Below are 25262 nucleotides of genomic sequence, written 5' to 3'. Positions count from 1 at the left end.
GATAACACCAATGCCACTATGCCAGCAGCTAGGATAACACCAATGCCACTATGCCAGCAGCTAGGATAACACCAATGCCACTATGCCTGCAGCTAGGCTAACACCAATGCCACTATGCCAGCAGCTAGGATAACACCAATGCTACTATGCCAGCAGCTAGGATAACACCAATGCCACTATGCCAGCAGCTAGGATAACACCAATGCCACTATGCCAGCAGCTAGGATAACACCAATGCCACTATGCCAGCAGCTAGGATAACACCAATGCCACTATGCCAGCAGCTAGGCTAACACCAATGCCACTATGCCAGCAGCTAGGATAACACCAATGCCACTATGCCAGCAGCTAGGATAACACCAATGCCACTATGCCAGCAGCTAGGATAACACCAATGCCACTATGCCTGCAGCTAGGCTAACACCAGTGCCACTATAGCAGCAGCTAGGATAACACCAGTGCCACTATGCCAGCAGCTATGCTAACACCAGTGCCACTATGCCAGCAGCTAGGATAACACCAATGCCACTATGCCAGCAGCTAGGCTAACACCAATGCCACTATGCCAGCAGCTAGGATAACACCAATGCCACTATGCCTGCAGCTAGGCTAACACCAATGCCACTATGCCAGCTGCTAGGATAACACCAATGCCACTATGGCAGCAGCTAGGATAACACCAATGCCACTATGCCAACAGCTAGGCTAACACCAATGCCACTATGCCAGCAGCTAGGATAACACCAATGCCACTATGCCAGCAGCTAGGCTAACACCAATGCCACTATGCCTGCAGCTAGGCTAACACCAATGCCACTATGCCAGCAGCTAGGATAACACCACTATGCCAGCAGCTAGGATAACAACAATTCCACTATGCCTGCAGCCAGGCTAACACCAATGCCACTATGCCAGCAGCTAGGTTAACACCAATGCCACTATGCCAGCAGCTAGGATAACACCAATGCCACTATGCCAGCAGCTAGGATAACACCAATGCCACTATGCCAGCAGCTAGGCTAACACCAATTCCACTATGCCTGCAGCCAGGCTAACACCAATGCCACTATGCCAGCAGCTAGGTTAACACCAATGCCACTATGCCAGCAGCTAGGATAACACCAATGCCACTATGCCAGCAGCTAGGATAACACCAATGCCACTATGCCAGCAGCTAGGCTAACACCAATGGCACTATGCCAGCAGCTAGGATAACACCAATGCCACTATGCCAGCAGCTAGGCTAACACCAATGCCACTATGCCAGCAGCTAGGCTAACACCAATGCCACTATGCCAGCAGCTAGGCTAACACCAATGCCACTATGCCAGCAGCTAGGATAACACCAATGCCACTATGCCAGCAGCTAGGATAACACCAATGCCACTATGCCAGCAGCTAGGATAACACCAATGCCACTATGCCAGCAGCTAGGATAACACCAATGCCACTATGCCTGCAGCTAGGCTAACACCAGTGCCACTATGGCAGCAGCTAGGATAACACCAGTGCCACTATGCCAGCAGCTATGCTAACACCAGTGCCACTATACCAGCAGCTAGGATAACACCAATGCCACTATGCCAGCAGCTAGGCTAACACCAATGCCACTATGCCTGCAGCTAGGCTAACACCAATGCCACTATGCCAGCAGCTAGGATAACAGCAATGCCACTATGCCAGCAGCTAGGCTAACACCAATGCCACTATGCCTGCAGCTAGGCTAACACCAATGCCACTATGCCAGCAGCTAGGATAACACCAATGCCACTATGGCAGCAGCTAGGCTAACACCAATGCCACTATGCCAGCAGCTAGGCTAACACCAATGCCACTATGCCAGCAGCTAGGATAACACCAATGCCACTATGCCAGCAGCTAGGATAACACCACTATGCCAGCAGCTAGGATAACAACAATGCCACTATGCCAGCAGCTAGGCTAACACCAATGCCACTATGCCTGCAGCTAGGCTAACACCAATGCCACTATGCCAGCAGCTAGGTTAACACCAATGCCACTATGCCAGCAGCTAGGATAACACCAATGCCACTATGCCAGCAGCTATGCTAACACCAGTGCCACTATGCCAGCAGCTAGGCTAACACCAATGCCACTATGCCAGCAGCTAGGCTAACACCAATGCCACTATGCCAGCAGCTAGGATAACACCAATGCCACTATGCCAGCAGCTAGGCTAACACCAGTGCCACTATGCCAGCAGCTAGGATAACACCAATGCCACTATGCCAGCAGCTAGGCTAACACCAATGCCACTATGCCAGCAGCTATGCTAACACCAATGCCACTATGCCAGCAGCTATGCTAACACCAGTGCCACTATGCCAGCAGCTAGGCTAACACCAATGCCACTATGCCAGCAGCTATGCTAACACCAGTGCCACTATGCCAGCAGCTAGGATAACACCAATGCCACTATGCCAGCAGCTAGGCTAACACCAATGCCACTATGCCAGCAGCTAGGATAACACCAATGCCACTATGCCAGCAGCTAGGCTAACACCAATGCCACTATGCCAGCAGCTAGGCTAACACCAATGCCACTATGCCTGCAGCTAGGCTAACACCAATGCCACTATGCCTGCAGCTAGGCTAACACCAATGCCACTATGCCAGCAGCTAGGCTAACACCAATGCCACTATGCCAGCAGCTAGGATAACACCAATGCCACTATGCCAGCAGCTAGGCTAACACCAATGCCACTATGCCAGCAGCTAGGCTAACACCAATGCCACTATGCCAGCAGCTAGGCTAACACCAATGCCACTATGCCAGCAGCTAGAATAACACCAATGCCACTATGCCAGCAGCTAGGATAACACCAATGCCACTATGCCAGCAGCTAGGCTAACACCAATGCCACTATGCCTGCAGCTAGGCTAACACCAATGCCACTATGCCAGCAGCTAGGATAACACCAATGCCACTATGCCAGCAGCTAGGATAACACCAATGCCACTATGCCAGCAGCTAGGATAACACCAATGTCACTATGCCAGCAGCTAGGATAACACCAATGCCACTATGCCAGCAGCTAGGCTAACACCAATGCCACTATGCCTGCAGCTAGGATAACACCAATGCCACTATGCCAGCAGCTAGGCTAACACCAATGCCACTATGCCAGCAGCTAGGATAACACCAATGCCACTATGCCAGCAGCTAGGATAACACCAATGCCACTATGCCAGCAGCTAGGATAACACCAATGCCACTATGCCAGCAGCTAGGATAACACCAATGCCACTATGCCAGCAGCAAGGCTAACACCAATGCCACTATGCCAGCAGCTAGGATAACACCAATGCCACTATGCCAGCAGCTAGGATAACACCAATGCCACTATGCCAGCAGCTAGGATAACACCAATGCCACTATGCCAGCAGCAAGGCTAACACCAATGCCACTATGCCAGCAGCTAGGATAACACCAATGCCACTATGCCAGCAGCAAGGCTAACACCAATGCCACTATGCCAGCAGCTAGGCTAACACCAATGCCACTATGCCAGCAGCTAGGATAACACCAATGCCACTATGCCAGCAGCAAGGCTAACACCAATGCCACTATGCCAGCAGCTAGGATAACACCAATGCCACTATGCCAGCAGCTAGGATAACACCAATGCCACTATGCCAGCAGCTAGGCTAACACCAATGCCACTATGCCAGCAGCTAGGATAACACCAATGCCACTATGCCAGCAGCTAGGATAACACCAATGCCACTATGCCAGCAGCTAGGATAACACCAATGCCACTATGCCAGCAGCTAGGATAACACCAGTGCCACTATGCCAGCAGATAGGATAACACCAATGCCACTATGCCAGCAGCTAGGATAACACCAATGCCACTATGCCAGCAGCTAGGATAACACCAATGCCACTATGCCAGCAGCAAGGCTAACACCAATGCTACTATGCCAGCAGCTAGGATAACACCAATGCCACTATGCCAGCAGCTAGGATAACACCAATGTCACTATGCCAGCAGCTAGGATAACACCAATGCCACTATGCCAGCAGCTAGGATAACACCAATGCCACTATGCCAGCAGCTAGGATAACACCAATGCCACTATGCCAGCAGCTAGGATAACACCAATGCCACTATGCCAGCAGCTAGGATAACACCAATGCCACTATGTGTATCAGTGCCTGGGCTACAATCAGAGGGGCCCCACCAAGCATAATCCGGCCCTGAATACATATATAATGATTGTTAGGAATGGGGGACGGATACTACGCGATTCTTACCATGGACGCTGCACTGATGGAAGCGTGATGGGAACACGTGTGTTCTAGGAGTCGGTGACCCTTATCTTGATGTGGTTTGCTTGGACGGGTCTGATAAATAACACACAATGAGCTGATGGAAGTGTATGATCACAACACAAGAACATATGCAGAACAGTGCGAATCGGACATAAAAACAAAAAAACAAAATAGAAATGTGTGAAATCAGGGCTGTAAATGGTTAAACAGAACTAGAATGAAGCGTACATACATACACGTGTAGCAGAGCTGGGTTTGCATTTTCCCATGGGAGATCACACTACCTTGTTCCCATTACATGAGTGCAGACAATTAGTGGCAAAATAACATAGAAGAAGGGAACCTGTCTTCAGGATTTTTGGTATGAAACCACTCCCAGTACCTGATAGAAACTTAAAATGATCTTTACTAAGTGTTGGATAAAGTCAAGCTCTCCAAAACTTGTGTGACTTGCGCTGACTCCTTCTTGTTACTCCTACACCAGAATAACAGCCTTTCTCAATTCTTGCAACTTAACTGAAATTTAAGCACCAGCGCATGCGCAATAAAGTTAAAGGGAACCTGTCATCACAGAGTAACCTAATAAACCACTACCAGTATATGGTCGAGCATCTGAACACCTTCCAGATCATGTTTCATTCATGAACCATTGTGATGGCCGCATCCAGAAAATCTATTTTGAATTGAGCTGTAAATTGGTTGTATAAAGTCAAGGAGGTGGAGAGTTTAACACTGAAGTCAAGCTCTCTATTTCTTAGAAAGCCCCTTTCACTGTTATTGATGGTCCTGCATCCAGAGACATCAATAACCAGATCTCCTGAACTCTGATGCATGATCAAAGAGGAGGAGGCATTCAGTGCTTCCCCCTTGACTTTCATAATCAACTCTCCGCCTCCTTGACTTTAAACAACCCATTTACAGCTCACTTCAAAGTTGATTTTCTGGATGATGCCATCAAACTGGACCATGAATGAAATAAAAACTAGAAGGTGTTACACTGCTTCAAAATATTCTGGTAGTGGTTTATTAGGCCAATTGTTGATGACAGGTTCCCTGGTTTTGTCTCTACAGCATGAACGTGGCATCACCCTGTGCACCTCTCTCAAAACTGGCGGCAAGGCTGACATTGCACAGCACTGCCACATGTGCATTGAAAATTGAACGTATATCTCAGTTTTACCTCTACAGTGCACATGTGATGAAACCCTGTAAAACTGGTGTTCAGGCTGACATCACCCAGCTCTAGCGCATACGCACTGTTACGCAAAGTTAAAAGCCTGCAACAGTGCGCATTTGCAGGTGGCATGTGACATCACACTGAAGAAGCCAGCTCAGTGGCTTCTTGAGGTGTTTTTCGGCAAATTTAACTCTGGCCTGTCTATTTTTGGAATTGATGAATGGTTTGCATCTAGATGTGAACCCTTTGTATTTACTTTCATGGAGTCTTCTCTTTACTGTTGACTTAGAGACAGATACACCTACTTCACTGAGAGTGTTCTGGACTTCAGCTGATGTTGTGAACGGGTTCTTCTTCACCAAAGAAAGTATGCGGCGATCATCCACCACTGTTGTCATCCGTGGACGCCCAGGCCTTTTTGAGTTCCCAAGCTCACCAGTCAATTCCTTTCTTCTCAGAATGTACCCGACTGGTGATTTTGCTACTCCAAGCATGTCTGCTATCTCTCTGATGGATTTTTCTTTTTTTTCAGCCTCAGGATGTTCTGCTTCACCTCAATTGAGAGTTCCTTCGAACCACAAAACCACACACCTGGAATCAACCCCAGACCTTTTAACTACTTCATTGATTACAGGTTAACGGGGGAGACGCCTTCAGAGTCAATTGCAGCCCTTAGGCTGGCGCCATACGTGACGCTTTTGTCTGCGTTTGCAAACGCAAACGCAGACAAAGTCACGCCCACCGGGGCGGGCCTCGGCCCGGTCTCGGCGTTTCTATGGAAACGCCTGCGATCGGGAACGAGACGCCGGTGTTTCGCGTTAAATTAACACGAAACACCGGCGGCTCGTTCCCGATCGCAGGCGTTTCCATAGAAACGCCGATGCGATCGGGCCGAGGCCCTCCCCGGTGGGCGCGACTTTGTCTGCGTTTGCAAACGCAGACAAAAGCGCCACGTGTGGCGCCAGCCTCAGGGTGCAGTCACACGTTGCAGTTAAAACTGCATCGCAATTAGTTTTGAGGTGGTTTTAGGTGCAGTTTTGTCAATTTAAGAGGGGAAAGACATGAACTGAACGGGTGAATTTGATTTTGAAGGAGAAACCTGTTCCACAAATTTCATTCACCTGGTGATTTCATGTCTTCCACTTGTTAAAATAAGTAATTACACCTAAAACCAACCCAAAAATAATTGCGATGCAGGTTTAACTGCAACGTGTGACTGCACCCTTAGAGTCCATTGTCCAATTACTTTTGGTCCCTTGAATAAGAGGAGGCTATGCATTACAGAGCTATGATTCCTAAACCCTTTCTCCGATTTGGATGTGGAAACTCTCATATTGTAGCTGGGAGTGTGCACTTTCAGCCCATATTATATATATAATTGTATTTCTGAACATGTTTTTGTAAACAGCTAAAATAACAAAACTTGTGTCACTGTCCAAATATTTCTGGCCCTAACTGTATCTCTCTGGTAAAACTGGTGTTCAGGCTGACATCACCCAGCTCTGGCGCATGCGCAATAAATTTGAAAATCTGCCCTGGTTTCACCTATACAGCACCCAAGTGCTTGATCCATGTGACATCACCCTGTACATATCTCTCTGGTAAATCTGGTGTTCGGGCTGACATCACCCGGCTCTGGCACATGCACAATAAAGTTGAAAGCCTGCCATGATTTCAGCTCTACAGTGTGCATGTGCTAGAGTCATGTGACATCCCCCTGTTCATCTCTCTTTGCTAAAACTGAAGAAAGGCTGCAGCTACACAGCAACCGCACACTAAAATTGGCAATATATCTCAGCGTCATCTTTACAGTGTGCATGTGAGGGACCCATGTCACATCACCCTGTGCACATCTCTCTGGTAAAACTGGTGTTCAGGTTAACATTACCCAACTCTGGCGCATGCGCACTAAACTTGAATATCTGCCCTGGTTTCACCTCTACGGCACCCGTGTGCTGGGGCCATGTGACATCACCCTGTGCATCTCTCTCTCTGTTAAAACTGGTGGCTAAGCTGCGGTAACACAGCGCTGGCGCACACGCACACTGTAACTGAAAATATGCTATGCTTTTTCTACAGCACACGTGCTGGAACCATAGGACATAACCCCGTGCACCTTGCTCTGGTAAAACCGCAGTTCGGGCTGAAATCATCCAGCTCAGGCGCATGCACACTAAAGTTGAAAGTCTGCTCTGGTTTCATCTCTACAATGCGCATGCGCTGAAGTCATGAGTCATGTGACATCACCATGTGCATAACTCTCTGGTAGAAAGATGGTCAGGCTGCAGTAACACAGCTCCAGCGCATGTGCAGTGGAAATATAAGGCTTCTGGCTTCAGTGTGCATGCGTGGTGGGAGATTTTAGAATATGTAGAAGCTGCAAGTAAGTGACAGAATCAGACGGTGGAGAGCATGACTTTATCACACATACACCTCATCTCCATACTGCTTAAAAGATCATTTTTAAAACTAATGTCATCACTTCAAAAAAAAAACTCACACACTAAACATCACAAAGTCTGTCAAGTACTTGTCAGACTTGAAGGGGTTGTCCGGGATCGGAGATTTTCACATGGGACCCAGGGTGTATATAAAAATCAAAAGACCCTAATACTTACCTCTCTCCGGTGATCCGGCCCAGCACAGCACCTCCAGATCAGCAGTGATGCAGAAGCACAAACCTTCTATAGCCGCACTGGTGGCCTGTAAGTGCTTGCTGCCAAAGTCATGGCAGAGCCCTTGTATATAAACAGCGGCCACCAGGGATGGGAGGTGCCAAAATGGACCGGAGCGCTAGAGAGGTAAGTGAGAGGGAATCTGTCAGCAGTTTTGACACTAATAAAATGTAGTCATAGGTCCTGGAGAGTTGTGTTACCATACCTTTGTGTGTAGTAAGTAGCAGGACAGTGAGAAGTGAACTTTTAATCCAGGTTTGAGGCTCCTGTAAGTGCTCTGGGAGGGTCTTTCAGTCTGAAGAGCGCCCTGCTCTGTACATTAAAATGTGCACTTCCCTCGGCTATGAATGACTGTTCTAAGTATCCAATCAAAATCCTGATACAGTTCTTACTCGCAGCAAAGGGGAGGGGCTGTAAAGCAGCACTGTGCAGGGAACTGAAAGTCCCGCCCACAGCCTTCACAGGAGCTGCAAAGCTGGAATAGAGTCACCATTCAGAGTCCTGTCCCTACTAACAACGCACATAAAGGTTACACAGATCTCCGGGGAAAATACCTTACACTGTCTGCAACTTATAAAGGTCAAAGCCTCTGACAGGTTCCCTTTAGGGCACTTTATAGGAGAGTTACAAAAATTTGAAGAATATATAGAAACCAATAACCTGTTCGGGGTATCATTTTTAAATGTTTGGTAATTTAAGTAAACCTTTTCTCCAGGATTCTCACATCTGTATTTTTGGTTCCAGATATCAGCCATGTGACTGTAGCCTTAAAGGGATTGGCAACTTTTCATTAGACATGTCTCTGCATGTGGAGGGAGAGGGATCAGGATAGTCATATCTCTCCTGCTACTGCTTCTCCTATTCAGCAGAGCTCATAGATGTAAAGAAAGAAGCACAGTGGGTCTGCACACAGCACAACAATAAAAGGCAGGAAGGCTGAACCACTTGATGAATATTTAGTGATTATCCACAATGTAGTGAGGGCCAAGAGAGAGATCAACCCCTTTACAGGGGCTGTATTATGTTTGATTGCTATCCTCTATACAAACCATGGGGGGTAGCTATCTCATCAGCAAAGGTGTGACTCCAGGGACTGCTATGAGAACATCTTGTGATCTGAGGAATGGAGGCCCCAATTTTACTATTAGGTGGATCAGCAGGAGAAGCATGGATCCTACCGCTATATTGCATAGTATAAAGTTGTTGGACATCGCAGAGCACAGCGCTCAGGTTATTCGAGCATTCCTATTCATTGTCTATGAGATAGCTGCAGATACCAGAGTGTTGTGTTCAACAATTTTCCTTTCCATTCTGTGTAATGGAGCGTCAGGGAACATGCTCCACCTCCCGTTCCCGTCAATTAGTGATCACAGGGGGTTCGTTATAGTAATAGAGGGGGATCCAGCAGTCGGACAGCTCCTCCCTCCCATAAGATTCTTATCACTAGTGACCAATGAAACCATAGCTGCTGATAAATCCATGTGGGGCTCCTTGGCTTTCTGCATTTTTGAATGATTCATCTCGAAATCCAATTTGAAAACACCTGATTTTAAGGTTGTCCGTCATTGAGGAAGGGGGAGGAGCAAAGAAAACATAAAATGCTATAAAACAGCAGTAAGATGGTATATGTAGATATCTTACCATTTCTGATGCATTGATGGAAGAATGGTGGGAACAACTGTGCTCTGGGATCTTGTGAGCTTTACAATGTCGGGAGGGTCTGATGGATGGGAGGGTCTGATGAACAACACACAATGAATATGGTAGGTGGTCACAAAAAGGAAAGTAATATACACAGAAATACATGAAAAAGGCAGAGTAGAGGCGCAAAGGTTTCCAAACCCCAGGAGTCTAAAGGAAACCTCTCATCTGTACAATTTCATCTTATTTTAATTACTGACAAATCTGATTTTAAGAGTCCAGTGGGCGGAGCATGTTGTTTATGTAATGGACAGTAATACAATTTTCCAATATACTTTCTGTATCAATTCCTCATGGTTTTCTAGATCTCTGCTTGCTGTCATTCTAGAGGAAGCTTCAGTGTTTACTTCCTGTGAATATAAACCAGCCCCTGGTTATGTGATGTCACACAGGTGCACGGCTTGTTTTATCCCTGGTCATGTGATGTCACACAGGTGCACGGCTCGTTATATCCCTGGTCATGTGATGTCACACAGGTGTAGGTCTCATTATATCCCTGGTCATGTGATGGAACACAGGTGCATGGCGTATTATATCTCTGGTTATGTGATGCCACACAGATGCACGGTTCATTAGTATCACAGAGTAATCAGAGCTGTGTTGTCTATGAGAAGTGCACCTGTGTGACATCACATGACCAGGGATATAACGAGCCATGCATCTGTGTGACATCATATGACCAGGGATATAAGGAGCCGTGCACCTGTGTGATATTACATGACCAGGGATATAAGGAGCCGTGCACCTGTGTGACATCACATGACCAGGGATATAACGAGCCGTGCACCAATGTGACATCACATGAAGTGAGCGGGCTGAGGGGCGTCTTGCTGGGAACACCTCGGAGCAGAGGGGAATCTGGGTGTGTGGCTTGGACAAAGCTCAGGAGTTGTGTCTAAAAGGGGACTGGAGCAACTCTCAAAATTTGTACTGAGAAATTGAGAGCCCCCCTGTGACTAGAGGGGGAGGAAGGACCTGCTATTACCACTAAGTAAAAGGTAAGATCCTGGTGGTCTAAGAGGGGGGCTACTCAAGAAGTCCATGCTCTAATGATGGGGAAGTGGTGGGAAGAGGAACAGCAAACAATCTTCTCATTTTATTCCAAAGTCTTCCCTGTTTGCTCTTCTCCTTGTGCTTTTCGTGAGTCGCTCCTAGACCCAGCGGAGGCCTCCTATACATCAGCCACTAATAACCGGGGGTTCTGTAACTAAGTATGGTAACGTTTCAGATGAGAGCAGGAGATTCCTGTTACTGATGGAAACCTCTTATTTCCCGGGTAACGCTATCCTGCGGAATACTATAAATACATCTGACGGCCGGGCTGTGCATCGCCACCTGGTGGCCACACGGATAACTGACGCTCTGCTGATACTAGGGAAATATCTCCTGTCAGTGCAAGGATTTCCCTTCATCAGGATCACTATATACTGAGCGGATCCACATCCCACTAACACCACAGTACATGACCTGAGACATAGACCGGGGTCATGTGATATGTGATTGCCCTAAGGTGGTAGATAGTTTTAGGGAACAATAGCGCTGTGCAATTATTATTGGATAGGATTTAGGGGCCGTATGACCACAAGTGTCCATAATAGAGACAAGCTGAAATATACAGCCAGAGAACAACAGCCACTGTGTACATTATCCACAGACAGGCAGCCATGCTATACATCACTTAGAGAAAGGCAGCCATGTTATACATCCCATAGTGACAGGCGGCCATGTTATACATCACCTAGTGACAGGCAGCCATGTTATACATCCCCTAGTGACAGGCAGCCATGTTATACATCCCCTAGTGACAGGCAGCCATGCTATACATCACTTAGAGAAAGGCAGCCATGTTATACATCCCATAGTGACAGGCGGCCATGTTATACATCCCATAGTGACAGGCAGCCATGTTATACATCCCCTAGTGACAGGCAGCCATGTTATACATCCCCTAGTGACAGGCAGCCATGTTATACATCCCCTAGTGACAGGCAGCCATGTTATACATCCCCTAGTGACAGGCAGCCATGTTATACATCACTTAGAGAAAGGCAGCCATGTTATACATCCCATAGTGACAGGCGGCCATGTTATACATCCCATAGTGACAGGCGGCCATGTTATACATCCCATAGTGACAGGCAGCCATGTTATACATCCCCTAGTGACAGGCAGCCATGTTATACATCCCCTAGTGACAGGCAGCCATGTTATACATCCCCTAGTGACAGGCAGCCATGTTATACATCCCCTAGTGACAGGCGGCCATGTTATACATCACTTAGAGAAAGGCAGCCATGTTATACATCCCATAGTGACAGGTGGCCATGTTATACATCCCATAGTGACAGGCAGCCATGTTATACATCCCCTAGTGACAGGCAGCCATGTTATACATCCCCTAGTGACAGGCAGCCATGTTATACATCCCATAGTGAAAGGCAGCCATGTTATACATCCCATAGTGACAGGCGGCCATGTTATACATCCCATAGTGACAGGCAGCCATGTTATACATCCCCTAGTGACAGGCGGCCATGTTATACATCCCCTAGTGACAGGCGGCCATGTTATACATCCCCTAGTGACAGGCAGCCATGTTATACATCACCTAGTGAAAGGCAGCCATGTTATACATCACCTAGTGAAAGGCAGCCATGTTATACATCCCCTAGTGACAGGCAGCCATGTTATACATCCCCTAGTGAAAGGCAGCCATGTTATACATCACCTAGTGAAAGGCAGCCATGTTATACATCCCCTAGTGACAGGCAGCCATGTTATACATCCCCTAGTGACAGGCGGCCATGTTATACATCACCTAGTGAAAGGCAGCCATGTTATACATCCCCTAGTGAAAGGCAGCCATGTTATACATCCCCTAGTGACAGGCGGCCATGTTATACATCCCCTAGTGACAGGCGGCCATGTTATACATCACCTAGTGACAGGCGGCCATGTTATACATCACCTAGTGAAAGGCAGCCATGTTATACATCCCCTAGTGAAAGGCAGCCATGTTATACATCCCCTAGTGACAGGCGGCCATGTTATACATCCCCTAGTGACAGGCAGCCATGTTATACATCCCCTAGTGACAGGCAGCCATGTTATACATCCCCTAGTGAAAGGCAGCCATGTTATACATCACCTAGTGAAAGGCAGCCATGTTATACATCCCCTAGTGACAGGCAGCCATGTTATACATCCCCTAGTGACAGGCAGCCATGTTATACATCACCTAGTGAGAGGCTGCCATGTTATACATCACCTAGTGAGAGGCTGCCATGTTATACATCCCATAGTGACAGGCGGCCATGTTATACATCCCCTAGTGAGAGGCTGCCATGTTATACATCCCATAGTGACAGGCGGCCATGTTCTACATCCCCTAGTGAAAGGCAGCCATGTTATACATCCCCTAGTGAGAGGCTGCCATGTTATACATCCATACCTCCCAACTTTTGTGGAGGAGAAAGAGGGACAAAATGGCGGCGCGCGAAGCGCGCCGCGGCGATTTTTTTACCCACAGAAGCCACACCCTAGCCACGCCCCCTAACCACACCCCCTGGCCACGCCACTGCTCATACCTTCAACGCATCCACTGGCACCAATGTATATTTATGTATATAATTGGGGGGCATATTCCACTCCCCCTAGACAACGAGCATGCCCCCCCCAGACAACGAGCATGTCCTCCCCTAGACAACGAGCATGTCCCCCCCTAGACAACGAGCATGTCCCCCCCAGACAACGGGCATGTCCGCCCCCAGACAACGAGCATGCCCCCCCCTAGACAACGAGCATGTCCCCCCCAGACAACGAGCATGTCCCCCCCAGACAACGGGCATGTCCGCCCCCAGACAACGAGCATGCCCCCCCCTAGACAACGAGCATGTCCCCCCCAGACAACGAGCATGCCCCCCCTAGACAACAAGCATGCCCCCCCTAGACAACGAGCATGTCCCCTAGACAACGAGCATGCCCCCCCCTAGACAACGAGCATGTACCCCCCCCTAGACAACGAGCATGTACCCCCACCTAGACAACGAGAATGTACCCCCACCTAGACAACGACCATGTCCCCCCCTAGACAACGAGCATGTCCCCCCCCCCTAGACAACGAGCATGTCCCCCACCTAGACAACGAGCATGTCCCCCACCTAGACAACGAGCCTGTCCCCCCCTGTGGCTGCGTGCCCTTTTTTGTGTGTTTGTGTTATTTTTGTCTTCCAGGACCGTGCCTGCTGTGGACTGCTTCCGATTCGAAGGATTACATCGATGACCGACAGTTCTAACAAATAAAATGGTCAACGAGGGTGTGTCTGCGTTTTTTGTTCAATAAAATTTTCTGAAAACGGTGTGATTATTTATTTTTTTGCGACACTCTTCATAGTTTGCCGTAGTAGAGGTGCCGGCTAGGTGACGGTGCTCATTACTAAGGGCTGGCCTTAGTGTTTGCCTTAATTTTTTTGGCAAATTCACACTAACGCCCATACCATTACCCCGGTACCCACCGCGACCAGGGGTGCCGGGAAGAGCCGGGTACAAACCAGTACCTGACCGTCTATAGATGGTCAGGTAGTGGGGCGGCTGCAGGCTGTTATTGTTGCGCTGGAATAGCCCCCTAACAGTGGCCTATCCCAGCTCAGTAATGGCAGGCTGCTGCTGCTTTTTTGTATCTGGCTGATTTGAAAAATAGGGGGCACCCCATGCCGTTTTTTCTTCAAATTTTTGACAAAAATATGCGTGGGGTCCCCCCTTTAAAGGGGGCTCCCAGGCTGTTTCCCCCATTTTTACAAAAAAAGGGGGGGAAAAACGGCATGGGGTGCCCCCTATTGTTCAAATCAGCCAGATACAAAAAAGCAGCAGCAGCCTGCTATTACTGAGCTGGGATAGGCCACTGTTAGGGGGCTATCCCAGCGCAACAATAACAGCCTGCAGCCGCCCCAACACCTGACCATCTATAGACGGTCAGGTACTGGTTTGTACCCGGCTCTTCCCGGCACCCCTGGTGGCGGTGGGTACCGGGGTAATGGTATGGGCGTTAGTGTAAATTTGCCAAAAAAATTAAGGCAAACACTAAGGCCAGCCCTTAGTAATGAGCACCGTCACCTAGCCGGCACCACTACTACGGCAAACTATGAAGAGTGTCGCAAAAAAATAAATAATCACACCGTTTTCAGAAAATTTTATTGAACAAAAGACGCAGACACACCCTCGTTGACCATTTTATTTGTTAGAAATGTCGGTCATAGACGTAATCCTTCGAATCCGAAGCAGTCCACAGCAGGCACGGTCCTGGAAGACAAAAATAACACAAACACACAAAAAAGGGCACGCAGCCACAGGGGAGGACATGCTCGTTGTCTAGGGGTCAGGGGTAGACATGCTCGTTGTCTAGGGGGGGGGGAAATGCTAGTTGTCTAGGGGGGGGACATGCTCGTTGTCTAGGAGTCGGGGGGAGACATGCTCGTTGTCTAGGGGGGGGAATGCTCGTTGTCTGGGGGGGGGGACATGCTCGTTGTCTAGGGGGGGGGGCATGCTCGTTGTCTTGGGGGGGGACATGCTCGTTGTCTAGGGGTCAGGGGGAGACATGCTCGTTGTCTAGCAGGGGGAAATGCTCGTTGTCTAGGGGGGGAAATCCTCGTTGTCTAGGGGGGGGACATGCTCGTTGTCGCAGTAAAGGGGAGGGGTCCTATGGAGCGCAGTAAAGGGGAGGGGTCCTATGGAGCGCAGTAAAGGGGAGGGGTCCTATGGAGCGCAGTAAAGGGGAGGGGTCCTATGGAGCGCAGTAAAGGGGAGGGGTCCTATGGAGCGCAGTAAAGGGGAGGGGTCCTATGGAGCGCAGTAAAGGGGAGGAGTCCTATTGAGCGCGCAGTGAAAGCCATAAAAAACACATTTGATATTTTCCTTCCCGCTTCCCAGTACAGGGCCTGGAATATTTAATACTGTCACTAGGAAGTATACTTTGTTACGCAGAAACAGGCCGCACACAGCTCTGTACGTGGAAAAATAAAAAAGTTATTGATTTTTGAAAGTGGGGAGTGAAATATGGAAACGCAAAAATTGTTCCGTCAGAGTAATGGAGCAGGCGGCCGTGTATGACCATTCTGCTCCATTACCGTCATAGAGCGATGACATGGACCTTATGTGGACCCCAACAGACCCCTTGTTTTCATGATCTATGGGGGTCACATCACTGAAACCCCCACACATCAGCAGGTTAAGCCCTGTCCTATGGATAGGGCCTAACTTGTATTTGTGGGAAAACCCCTTTAACCCCTTAACGCTCTGCGCCGTAGCTCTACGACGCAGAGAGTATAAGGAGTGTATGAAGAGGGCTCACGGGCTGAGTCTTCTTCATACAAGGTGGGGGGTTTTGCATGTTGCAGAAAACCCCCACCGCTAATAACCGCAGTCGGTCATTGTCGCCGGCAAAGTCTTTTTTACGATCGCTGTGCCCCCGAACGTCATCGGGGGCGGCGATCGTTTGCCGTGGTAGCCTCGGGTCTTCTTTTGACACGAGGCTACATGGCTTCTGCAGGTTCGTTACAATGAGCCAGAAGTATTGCAGTATATGGTAGGAGCGATCTGACCATCTAGGGTTAATGTACCGTAGATGGTCTAAGAAATAGTGGAAAAAAAAGAAAAAACAGGTTTTAAAAATAAAAAAAATTTATAAAATATTAAAAATTCTAATCACCTCCCTTTCCCTAGAACGGATATAAAACATAATAAACAGTAAAGATCACAGACATATTAGGTATCGCCGCGTCCCAAAATGCCCGATCTATCAAAATATAAAAACGGTTACGGGCGGCGGTGACCTCCGAGGCGGGAAATGGCGCCCAAATGTCCGAAATGCGACTTTTACACCTTTTTACATCACATAAAAAATGAAATTAAAAATGATCAAAATGTCGCACAGACCTCAAAATGGTAGCAATGAAAACGTCGGCTCATTTCGCCAAAAATGACCCCACCCCCAGCTCCGTGCACCGAAATATGAAAAAGTTATTAGCGTCAGAAGATGGCAAAAATTTATTTTTTTTTTTTGCACACATGCGTTTAATTTTTGAAAATGTATTAAAACACAATAAAACCTATAAATCCGGTATCACCGCGATCGCACCAAACCAAAGAATAAAGCTGAGGTGTTATTTTGAGTGCACAGTCAAAGTCGAAAAAACTGAGCCCACAAGAACGTGACATGTGCGGTTTTTTAAAATTTTTTTTCCACATTTGGAATTTTTTGCAGCTTCGCAGTACACGGCATGTTAAAATAAATAACATTACGGGAAAGTAAAATTTGTTACGCACAAAATAAGCCCTCACACAGCTCTGTACACGGAAAAATGAAAAAGTTATGGATTTTTGAAGTTGGAGAGCGAGAAATGAGAGAAAAACCCTGCGTCCTTAAGGGGTTAAGGGATTAAGTATATGGTACAATAAAAACAGAATAGAAGGGCACTGGGGGGGTTAGGGATGGGGGCAGGGGGTCTATGGAGGAAAGTGTTTAACCCTTTAGCTGCTGCCTGCAGTCACTGTTGAGTACCTGTTATCACACTGCAGCAGCTGCACACACTCGGCTCTGCTTCATCAGACGAACTTCAGTGAGGAGCAGGAGGAGGTGGGGGCAGGGAGCTATTGATGTAGCAGAGCTGGAGAGCTCCTGCCTGCACGGAGGATGATCCCCTGGGGCTGCTGTGCAGGGGCAGTGCAGAGAACATGACACTCTGCACTGCTCCATCCATCCATCCATCCATGTGCCTGCAAGTGGCAGCCTGAGGACAGGGAGGGCTCTGCCTCCCAGGGGAGGGGATGGGGGAGGTGCCGGCTCTGCAGCAGACAGCCCGGGAGCTGGAGAGGAGGAGGACGCTGTACCCCGCCCCCTGGCTTCTCTGTATCCTGAGCAGGACGGGGGCGGGACTCGGGGGCGGGACTCGGGGGGGGGCGGGACAAAACGGAAAAATCTGTGAAACCGCAAAAAAACCGGGACTTTCACTTAACGGTCCGTGCAGGCGGGACAAGGGTTAAAAAACGGGACTGTCCCGCCCAAAACGGGACGGTTGGGAGGTATGTACATCCCATAGTGACAGGCGGCCATGTTCTACATCCCCTAGTGAAAGGCAGCCATGTTATACATCCCCTAGTGAAAGGCAGCCATGTTATACATCCCCTAGTGAAAGGCAGCCATGTTATACATCCCCTAGTGAAAGGCAGCCATGTTATACATCCCCTAGTGACAGGCAGCCATGTTATACATCCCATAGTGACAGGCGGCCATGTTCTACATCCCCTAGTGAAAGACAGCCATGTTATAAATCCCCTAGTGACAGGCAGCCATGTTATACATCCCATAGAAAAAGGCAGCCATGTTATACATCCCATAGAAAAAGGCAGCCATGTTATACATCCCCTAGTGACAGGCAGCCATGATATACATCCCCTAGTGACAGGCGGCCATGTTATACATCCCATAGTGACAGGCGGCCATGTTATACATCCCCTAGTGACAGGCAGCCATGTTATACATCACTTAGAAAAAGGCAGCCATGTTATACATCCCCTAGTGACAGGCAGCCATGTTATACATCCCCTAGTGACAGGCAGCCATGTTATACATCCCCTAGTGACAGGCAGCCATGTTATACATCCCCTAGTGACAGGCAGCCATGTTATACATCCCCTAGTGACAGGCGGCCATGTTATACATCCCCTAGTGACAGGCAGCCATGTTATACATCCCCTAGTGACAGGCAGCCATGTTATACATCCCCTAGTGACAGGCAGCCATGTTATACATCCCCTAATGACAGGCAGCCATGTTATACATCCCATAGTGACAGGCAGCCATGTTATACATCCCATAGTCACAGGCAGCCATGTTATACATCCCATAGTGACAGGCAGCCATGTTAAACATCCCATAGTGACAGGCAGCCATGTTATACATCCCCTAGTGACAGGGAGCCATGTTATACATCCCATAGTGACAGGCAGCCATGTTATACATCCCATAGTGACAGGCAGCCATGTTATACATCCCATAGTGACAGGCAGCCATGTTATACATCCCATAGTGAAAGGCAGCCATGTTATACATCCCCTAGTGACAGGCAGCCATGTTATACATCCCCTAGTGACAGGCAGCCATGTTATACATCCCCTAGTGACAGGCAGCCATGTTATACATCCCCTAGTGACAGGCAGCCATGTTATACATCCCCTAGTGACAGGCAGCCATGTTATACATCCCATAGTGACAGGCAGCCATGTTATACATCCCATAGTGAAAGGCAGCCATGTTATACATCCCCTAGTGACAGGCAGCCATGTTATACATCCCATAGTGAAAGGCGGCCATGTTATACATCCCATAGTGAAAGGCAGCCATGTTATACATCCCCTAGTGAAAGGCAGCCATGTTATACATCCCCTAGTGAAAGGCAGCCATGTTATACATCCCCTAGTGAAAGGGGGCCATGTTATATATCCCATAGTGAAAGGCGGCCATGTTATCCATCCCATAGTGAAAGGCAGCCATGTTATCCATCCCATAGTGACAGGCAGCCATGTTATACATCCCCTAGTGAAAGGCAGCAATTTATACATCCCCTAGTGAAAGGCAGCCATGTTATCCATCCCATAGTGACAGGCAAACATGTTATACATTCCCGAGAGACAGACAGCCATGTTATACATCACTTACAGAAAGGCAGCCATGTTATACATCCCCTAGTGAAAGGCAGCCATGTTATACATCACCTAGTGAAAGGCAGCCATGTTATACATCCCCTAGTGAAAGGCAGCCATGTTATACATCACCTAGTGAAAGGCAGCCATGTTATACATCACCTAGTGAAAGGCAGCCATGTTATACATCACCTAGTGAAAGGCAGCCATGTTATACATCCCCTAGTGAAAGGCAGCCATGTTATACATGCCCTAGTGACAGGCAGCCATGATATACATCCCCTAGTGAAAGGCAGCCATGTTATACATCCCCTAGTGAAAGGCAGCCATGTTATACATCTCCTAGTGAAAGGCAGCCATGTTATACATCCCATAGTGACAGGCGGCCATGTTATACATCCCCTAGTGAAAAGCGGCCATGTTATACATCCCCTAGTGACAGGCAGCCATGTTATACAGCCCCTAGTGAAAGGCAGCCATGATATACATCCCCTAGTGAAAGGCAGCCATGTTATACATCCCCTAGTGACAGGCGGCCATGTTATACATCCCCTAGTGAAAAGCGGCCATGTTATACATCCCCTAGTGACAGGCAGCCATGTTATACAGCCCCTAGTGACAGGCAGCCATGTTATACAGCCCCTAGAAAAAGGCAGCCATGTTATACATCCCATAGTGACAGGCAGCCATGTTATACATCTCATAGTGAAAGGCAGCCATGTTATACATCCCCTAGTGAAAGGCGGCCATGTTCTACATCCCCTAGTGAAAGACAGCCATGTTATACATCCCCTAGTGACAGGCAGCCATGATATACATCCCCTAGTGAAAGGCAGCCATGTTATACATCCCCTAGTGAAAGGCAGCCATGTTATACATCCCCTAGTGAAAGGCAGCCATGTTATACATCCCCTAGTGACAGGCAGCCATGTTATACATCCCCTAGTGACAGGCAGCCATGTTATACATCCCCTAGTGACAGGCGGCCATGTTATACATCCCCTAGTGAAAGGCAGCCATGTTATACATCCCCTAGTGAAAGGCAGCCATGTTATACATCCCCTAGTGAAAGGCTGCCATGTTATACATCTCCTAGTGAAAGGCAGCCATGTTATCCATCACTTAGAGACAGGCAGCCATGTTATACATCGCTCAAAGACAGGCAGCCATGTTATACATCACTTAGAGACAGGCAGTCAAGTTATACATCACATAGAGACAGGCAGCCATGTTATCCATCACATAGAGACAGGCAGCCATATTGAACACGCAGCTTGTGAAGGTTTTTTTTCTGTGAAAAAGGCATCCAAATTTTTAATACGCATTATTTCAACATTAGTCCTGTTTGGACTATCAGGAAAAGTACCCAAAAATTAACAAACGACTCATCACCCCTGCCTATACTCCAAGTCCGAGAAAATCACAAGTTTCCTAAAAGTTTAAAAACTAAAAATCAAAAGAAACTGCTATTTATGGTAAAAAAAAACTGTCACTAAAAAGATTAGTTGTGTAACCAGCAGGTCTGGTATTAAGGGGTTAAGTCCGTTTTCCACATGGGAAGCGAGGTTTAACTTCACGGATAATTATAAATTCGGCTCCATTACTTTTTATCTTCTGAAGCATTTATCAAATATCCGCACATTTGCAAGTTGTTGACCTACATCGCGTTGTGGGGGATTTAGAAGGAACTGATCCCGTCCTCACTCAACGACTCAATGTGACTATCTACCGAACGGAATCGGCATTGACCCTACTGAGCCATTGTAAGAGACACTATATCCCGAGCCAGCGAGGCCATACGTTATATAACTGTTTCATTATAGAGGAATTATATCCCCCAGATTATACCCATCCCCCGCACTAAGGAGATACTGGAGGTGTTAATACTCGTCTTATCATGGAAGCCCAGAGAGGACAAAGATGGAAATCTTAAGTAGCCTAATTGTTATGAAGAAGTTTACAAAACCAAATTTTCCTTATGTCTCTTTCTGAAAATTGTGGGGCAAAAATAATAGAAGTAAATAAGAATCGGGGGCTGTGGATTTTTACTTCTAGAGGGTTCACAACTCATATACGGAGACTCATTTAAGAAAATGTACCAACTATAACCACAGGAGGGGGTTATATGATCTTGGGGGTGCGACTACAGGGACCCTCACCCATCAGTCCCCCTGCAATCCAGATGAATAGGGTAGGGGGTACTGTTCCCACTCATTCATAGAGCATCAGGTTGAGAATGCGTCCTGTCGCTCCATTCAATATTATGAAAAAAAATTTGCCTAGCACAGCGCTCAGGTATCTTCTTACTGTCTAAATGAGATAGCTGAGCAATGTTATCGGTAATTTCCAACACTCCAATGAATGGACCAACATTACACATGCTTGACCTGCCACTCCATCTATTTGTGAGAAAAGGATTACCCTTCTCCATATTGCTTGGGGTACTGTACTCGTGATTGTGGGGGTCACCGCGGTTGATGAAAAGAGAAGAAAGATCAAATCAGGGAGGTCTAAAAAAGGTCAAAGTGAACAGAAATGTCAATACAAGCTAGTGATTGGTTCCAATACCCTATGCTATGCTGATTTTAAAATTACATTTCAGTACTTTATGAAGATTCATTTCACATTACCTGGCTCCCTGCCAGGAGCATGTGATGAATACTGAGGAAAGTGGGTGGTAGAGGCAGTTGCAGAAGCCTGTATCTCAGTCTCCTCAATGAATTCTTCCTCTTCTGCTCACTCATCCAGCTCCCTCCACCCCTGCGCTAGCTGCTTAATGCACATAACAAGAAGAGGGAGCTTGCGTAGGTAAGCTGTTAGGAAGTGAGTGAGCTGAGTGAGGAAGAGATAAAGAATGAATTGAGGAGACAGAGACGTAGGCAGCCCCTTCTCCCCAGGACTAACTCCATACAACTGGAAGGGAGCCAGGTAATGTGACATAAAGTTTTATAAAGTACTGAAATTATTCAGAATGCCGACAAAGACATTTTTAAAATCAGCATGGCATAGGCTATTAAAACTTGTCATTAGCAAAAAAAAATGACATCCCAGGTGACAGGTTCACTATAATGGGTTTGAATTTGCATCCTAAAAAGTTTGTTCCTCATACCTAAACTCTATCTTTCTACCAATGTCATGAGTCTGCTGACCTCCACCTTCCCCTCCCAGTCGAACCCCAGAAGATTATGTTCAATCAATCACTGGCCTCACAGGTCACTTGCCGAACGTGGACATATTGACGGGGGCCAGCGAGAAGTGTCAACAGATGTCGGAACAAAGTTGCTGGAACGTAGGGACATTTTAGAAAGGATTATGTAGATGATGTGAATAATCTATCTTTACGTATTGTCCTAGTGTAGGGTGTGGTGCTATCGATAGAGAGTGGTTGTACAAATGTGTTGTTCCTCTATGAAAGTGGGTGTCCAAATTCTCAGTATAGGGTGTCGCTGGGACCTCTATTTATTATGAGAACTACCCCATTTACCATCGGCGGTAGTGCTGAAGACTACACCAGTATTAATATGAAGAATGAGTAGAGTGGGACTGAGCATGCTCGACCAGGAATGGATGTAGAGAGGTTTTGAAACTTGGGTCGACCCCCTTTTAGATAAACAGAACTGGCCCAATTGAAATCCAGCTTCCAATTGTATGACCTTAAACAAATAACCATCTGAAATATTATTAAGATGGAAAAAATAAAGCCTAGTAATAAGGAAGATGCATATGTAAATGTCGGGTGGACTCACCTTTGATGCAATAGTTGCTGGTGTTATGTGTGAAGATGAGCTATCTTCTGTCGATGCAACACCGCTATCTTTCTTCTCCTCCTCTTCCTCCTCGCACTGCACCCCTTTGTCTTCTGTCTGTTTGTGAGGACTTGTCGTTGGTGGAGGAGAGAGCGGAGGTGGTGGAGAGGGCAGGTCTTCCAACTCATCGTGGACTTCTTTGACTTTTACAATGGCGTCCCTCAAAAGGTCTATAGCGTGAGGTAGGGCTGGCAGTATAAACTGAAAGCATTCCTGCGGCAAGCGGGAAAGAAGACACAACCCGTCAGGAATAACTACCATACAAATGTGATTTTCATTTAACCAATGGCTAACACACTGCCAAGAACACATGAAAAGGATTCGGTCACAAAGTAGGCAGAACTTACCTACTTGGCTTAACAACTTTACAAACTGGCGTTTGCCAAATTTTATGAAAACAGTGCCATTTTTAATCAACGTCAAATTAATTTAAAAAAAAAAACAAAAACGCTCACAATTGGTTGTTATATAACTTCAGCTCTGAGACCTTTTTACTGTAATGAGGTGACTCCGCTACTCTATCCCAGTCTACACAGTACAAGCTTAAAATTCATTATTACAAAGCAAGAGCGGCCAATGGCTGTTGTTTCGAGACTAGACATGAATATATCTGTGTTCTGCTATCTTCATAGCAAGGGAGGCACAACTTTTACCAAATACCAATCGGTGTTTCCCGAATAGCTCTTCTGAACTGGCTCCATTTATTCCAGACGCCTGCGCAGATCTACACTACGGAGCAAATCCCAACACTAGTTCATGGGCTTGTGTGGAGGTGTACAGCCACCGCCTAGGCCTGTGCTTAGCTAGACTAACTGGGAGTCCTTTTACATCTCGAGTAACCCTAACAGCTTTCCTTTAGGTGACAATTTTTAGTACCACATCAGGAATGGAACTTTGTATACTACATGCGCCATCCTAGGAGAAGTCATTAAACATATGTTGTGAAAACCAATAAAAAGATGTTTGGAGAGATTTTAGGTGCAGTAATCAGGACTTTTACTGTCAATCACTGTGTGTGGGTGGGGTAATGAGGACTCTCTCTGTCAATCACTGTGTGTGGGTGGGGTAATGAGGACTCTCCTTGTCAATCAGTGTGTGTGGGCAGAGTTATCCTGACTCTCATTGTCTGTGGGCAGGGTAATCAGGACTCTCATTGCCAATCACAGTGTGTAGGTAGGGTAATGAGGACTCTCCCTGTCAGTCACAAAAGTAAAAACTCTCTGCAGATGTTGACCCTGGGACATGAACCCAGGTCTCCAGCGTTGCAAGGCTGTAGTGCTAACCACCAAGCCACCGTGCTGCCCTAGGTCTCTCTTCTAGTCCTCATCGCTTCCCTCTTCTAATCTTTCTCTGTTCTCTTTTCTAGTTCTATTCAAGTCCCTCTTCTATTCCTTCTTGGGTCTTCTTCTAGTCCTCTTCAAGTCCCTGTTCTAGTCCTCTTCGTATCTCTATTCTTGTCCACCTCTGACCCCTCTTCCATTTTTGGTGTCTCTTTTGTAATCCCCCTCAGGTCTCTCTATTATTCCTCATAAGGTCCCTCTTCTAGTCCTTCTTGGGTCTTCTTCTAGTCCTCTTCCAGTCCCTATTCTAGTCCTCCTTGTATCTCTCTTCTTGTCCACCTCTGGCACCTCTTTCATTTTTTGTGTCTCTCTTGTAATCCTTCTCAGGTCAACTGTCCTCATAAGGTCTCTCTTCTAGTCCTTCCAAGGTCTCTCACACACAGTGTTTCGAGTAATCAGGACTGTCAATGTCAATCATTGTCTGTGGGCGGAGTAATCAGGACTCTCACTGCCAATCACTATGTGAGGGTGGGGTAATGAGGACTCTCCCTGTCAATCACAGTGTGTGGATGGGATAATCAGGACTCTTATTGTCATTGTCCTATGCAGGGCTCTACCTGTCTACCCAAA

The 25262-nt window shown here is 47.3% G+C and overlaps 1 protein-coding gene across 30 annotated transcripts in view; it reads right to left on the bottom strand.

Moving 5' to 3' along the window:
* GPHN (gephyrin) overlaps positions 1-25262 on the bottom strand; it is a 231199-nt gene that overhangs the window by 97557 nt on the left and 108380 nt on the right. For 18 of the 30 annotated variants that reach the window (XM_072115197.1, XM_072115191.1, XM_072115194.1 and 15 more), the window contains exons 7-9: positions 23293-23565; positions 9791-9886; positions 4280-4369 (exon numbers count right to left, since the gene is read on the bottom strand). In XM_072115197.1, coding sequence (XP_071971298.1) covers positions 4280-4369; positions 9791-9886; positions 23293-23565 — 459 coding nt within the window. The remainder of the gene's footprint in view (positions 1-4279; positions 4370-9790; positions 9887-23292; positions 23566-25262) is intronic. The other 12 variants (XM_072115219.1, XM_072115212.1, XM_072115214.1 and 9 more) reach the window with 2 other exon arrangements.

The sequence above is a fragment of the Engystomops pustulosus genome, chromosome 7 (assembly GCF_040894005.1).
Source record: "Engystomops pustulosus chromosome 7, aEngPut4.maternal, whole genome shotgun sequence".
In the NCBI taxonomy this organism is placed as follows: Eukaryota; Metazoa; Chordata; class Amphibia; order Anura; family Leptodactylidae; genus Engystomops; species Engystomops pustulosus.
Note: the sequence above shows the minus strand (reverse complement) of the source record. Positions and strands in the feature narration are given on the sequence as shown.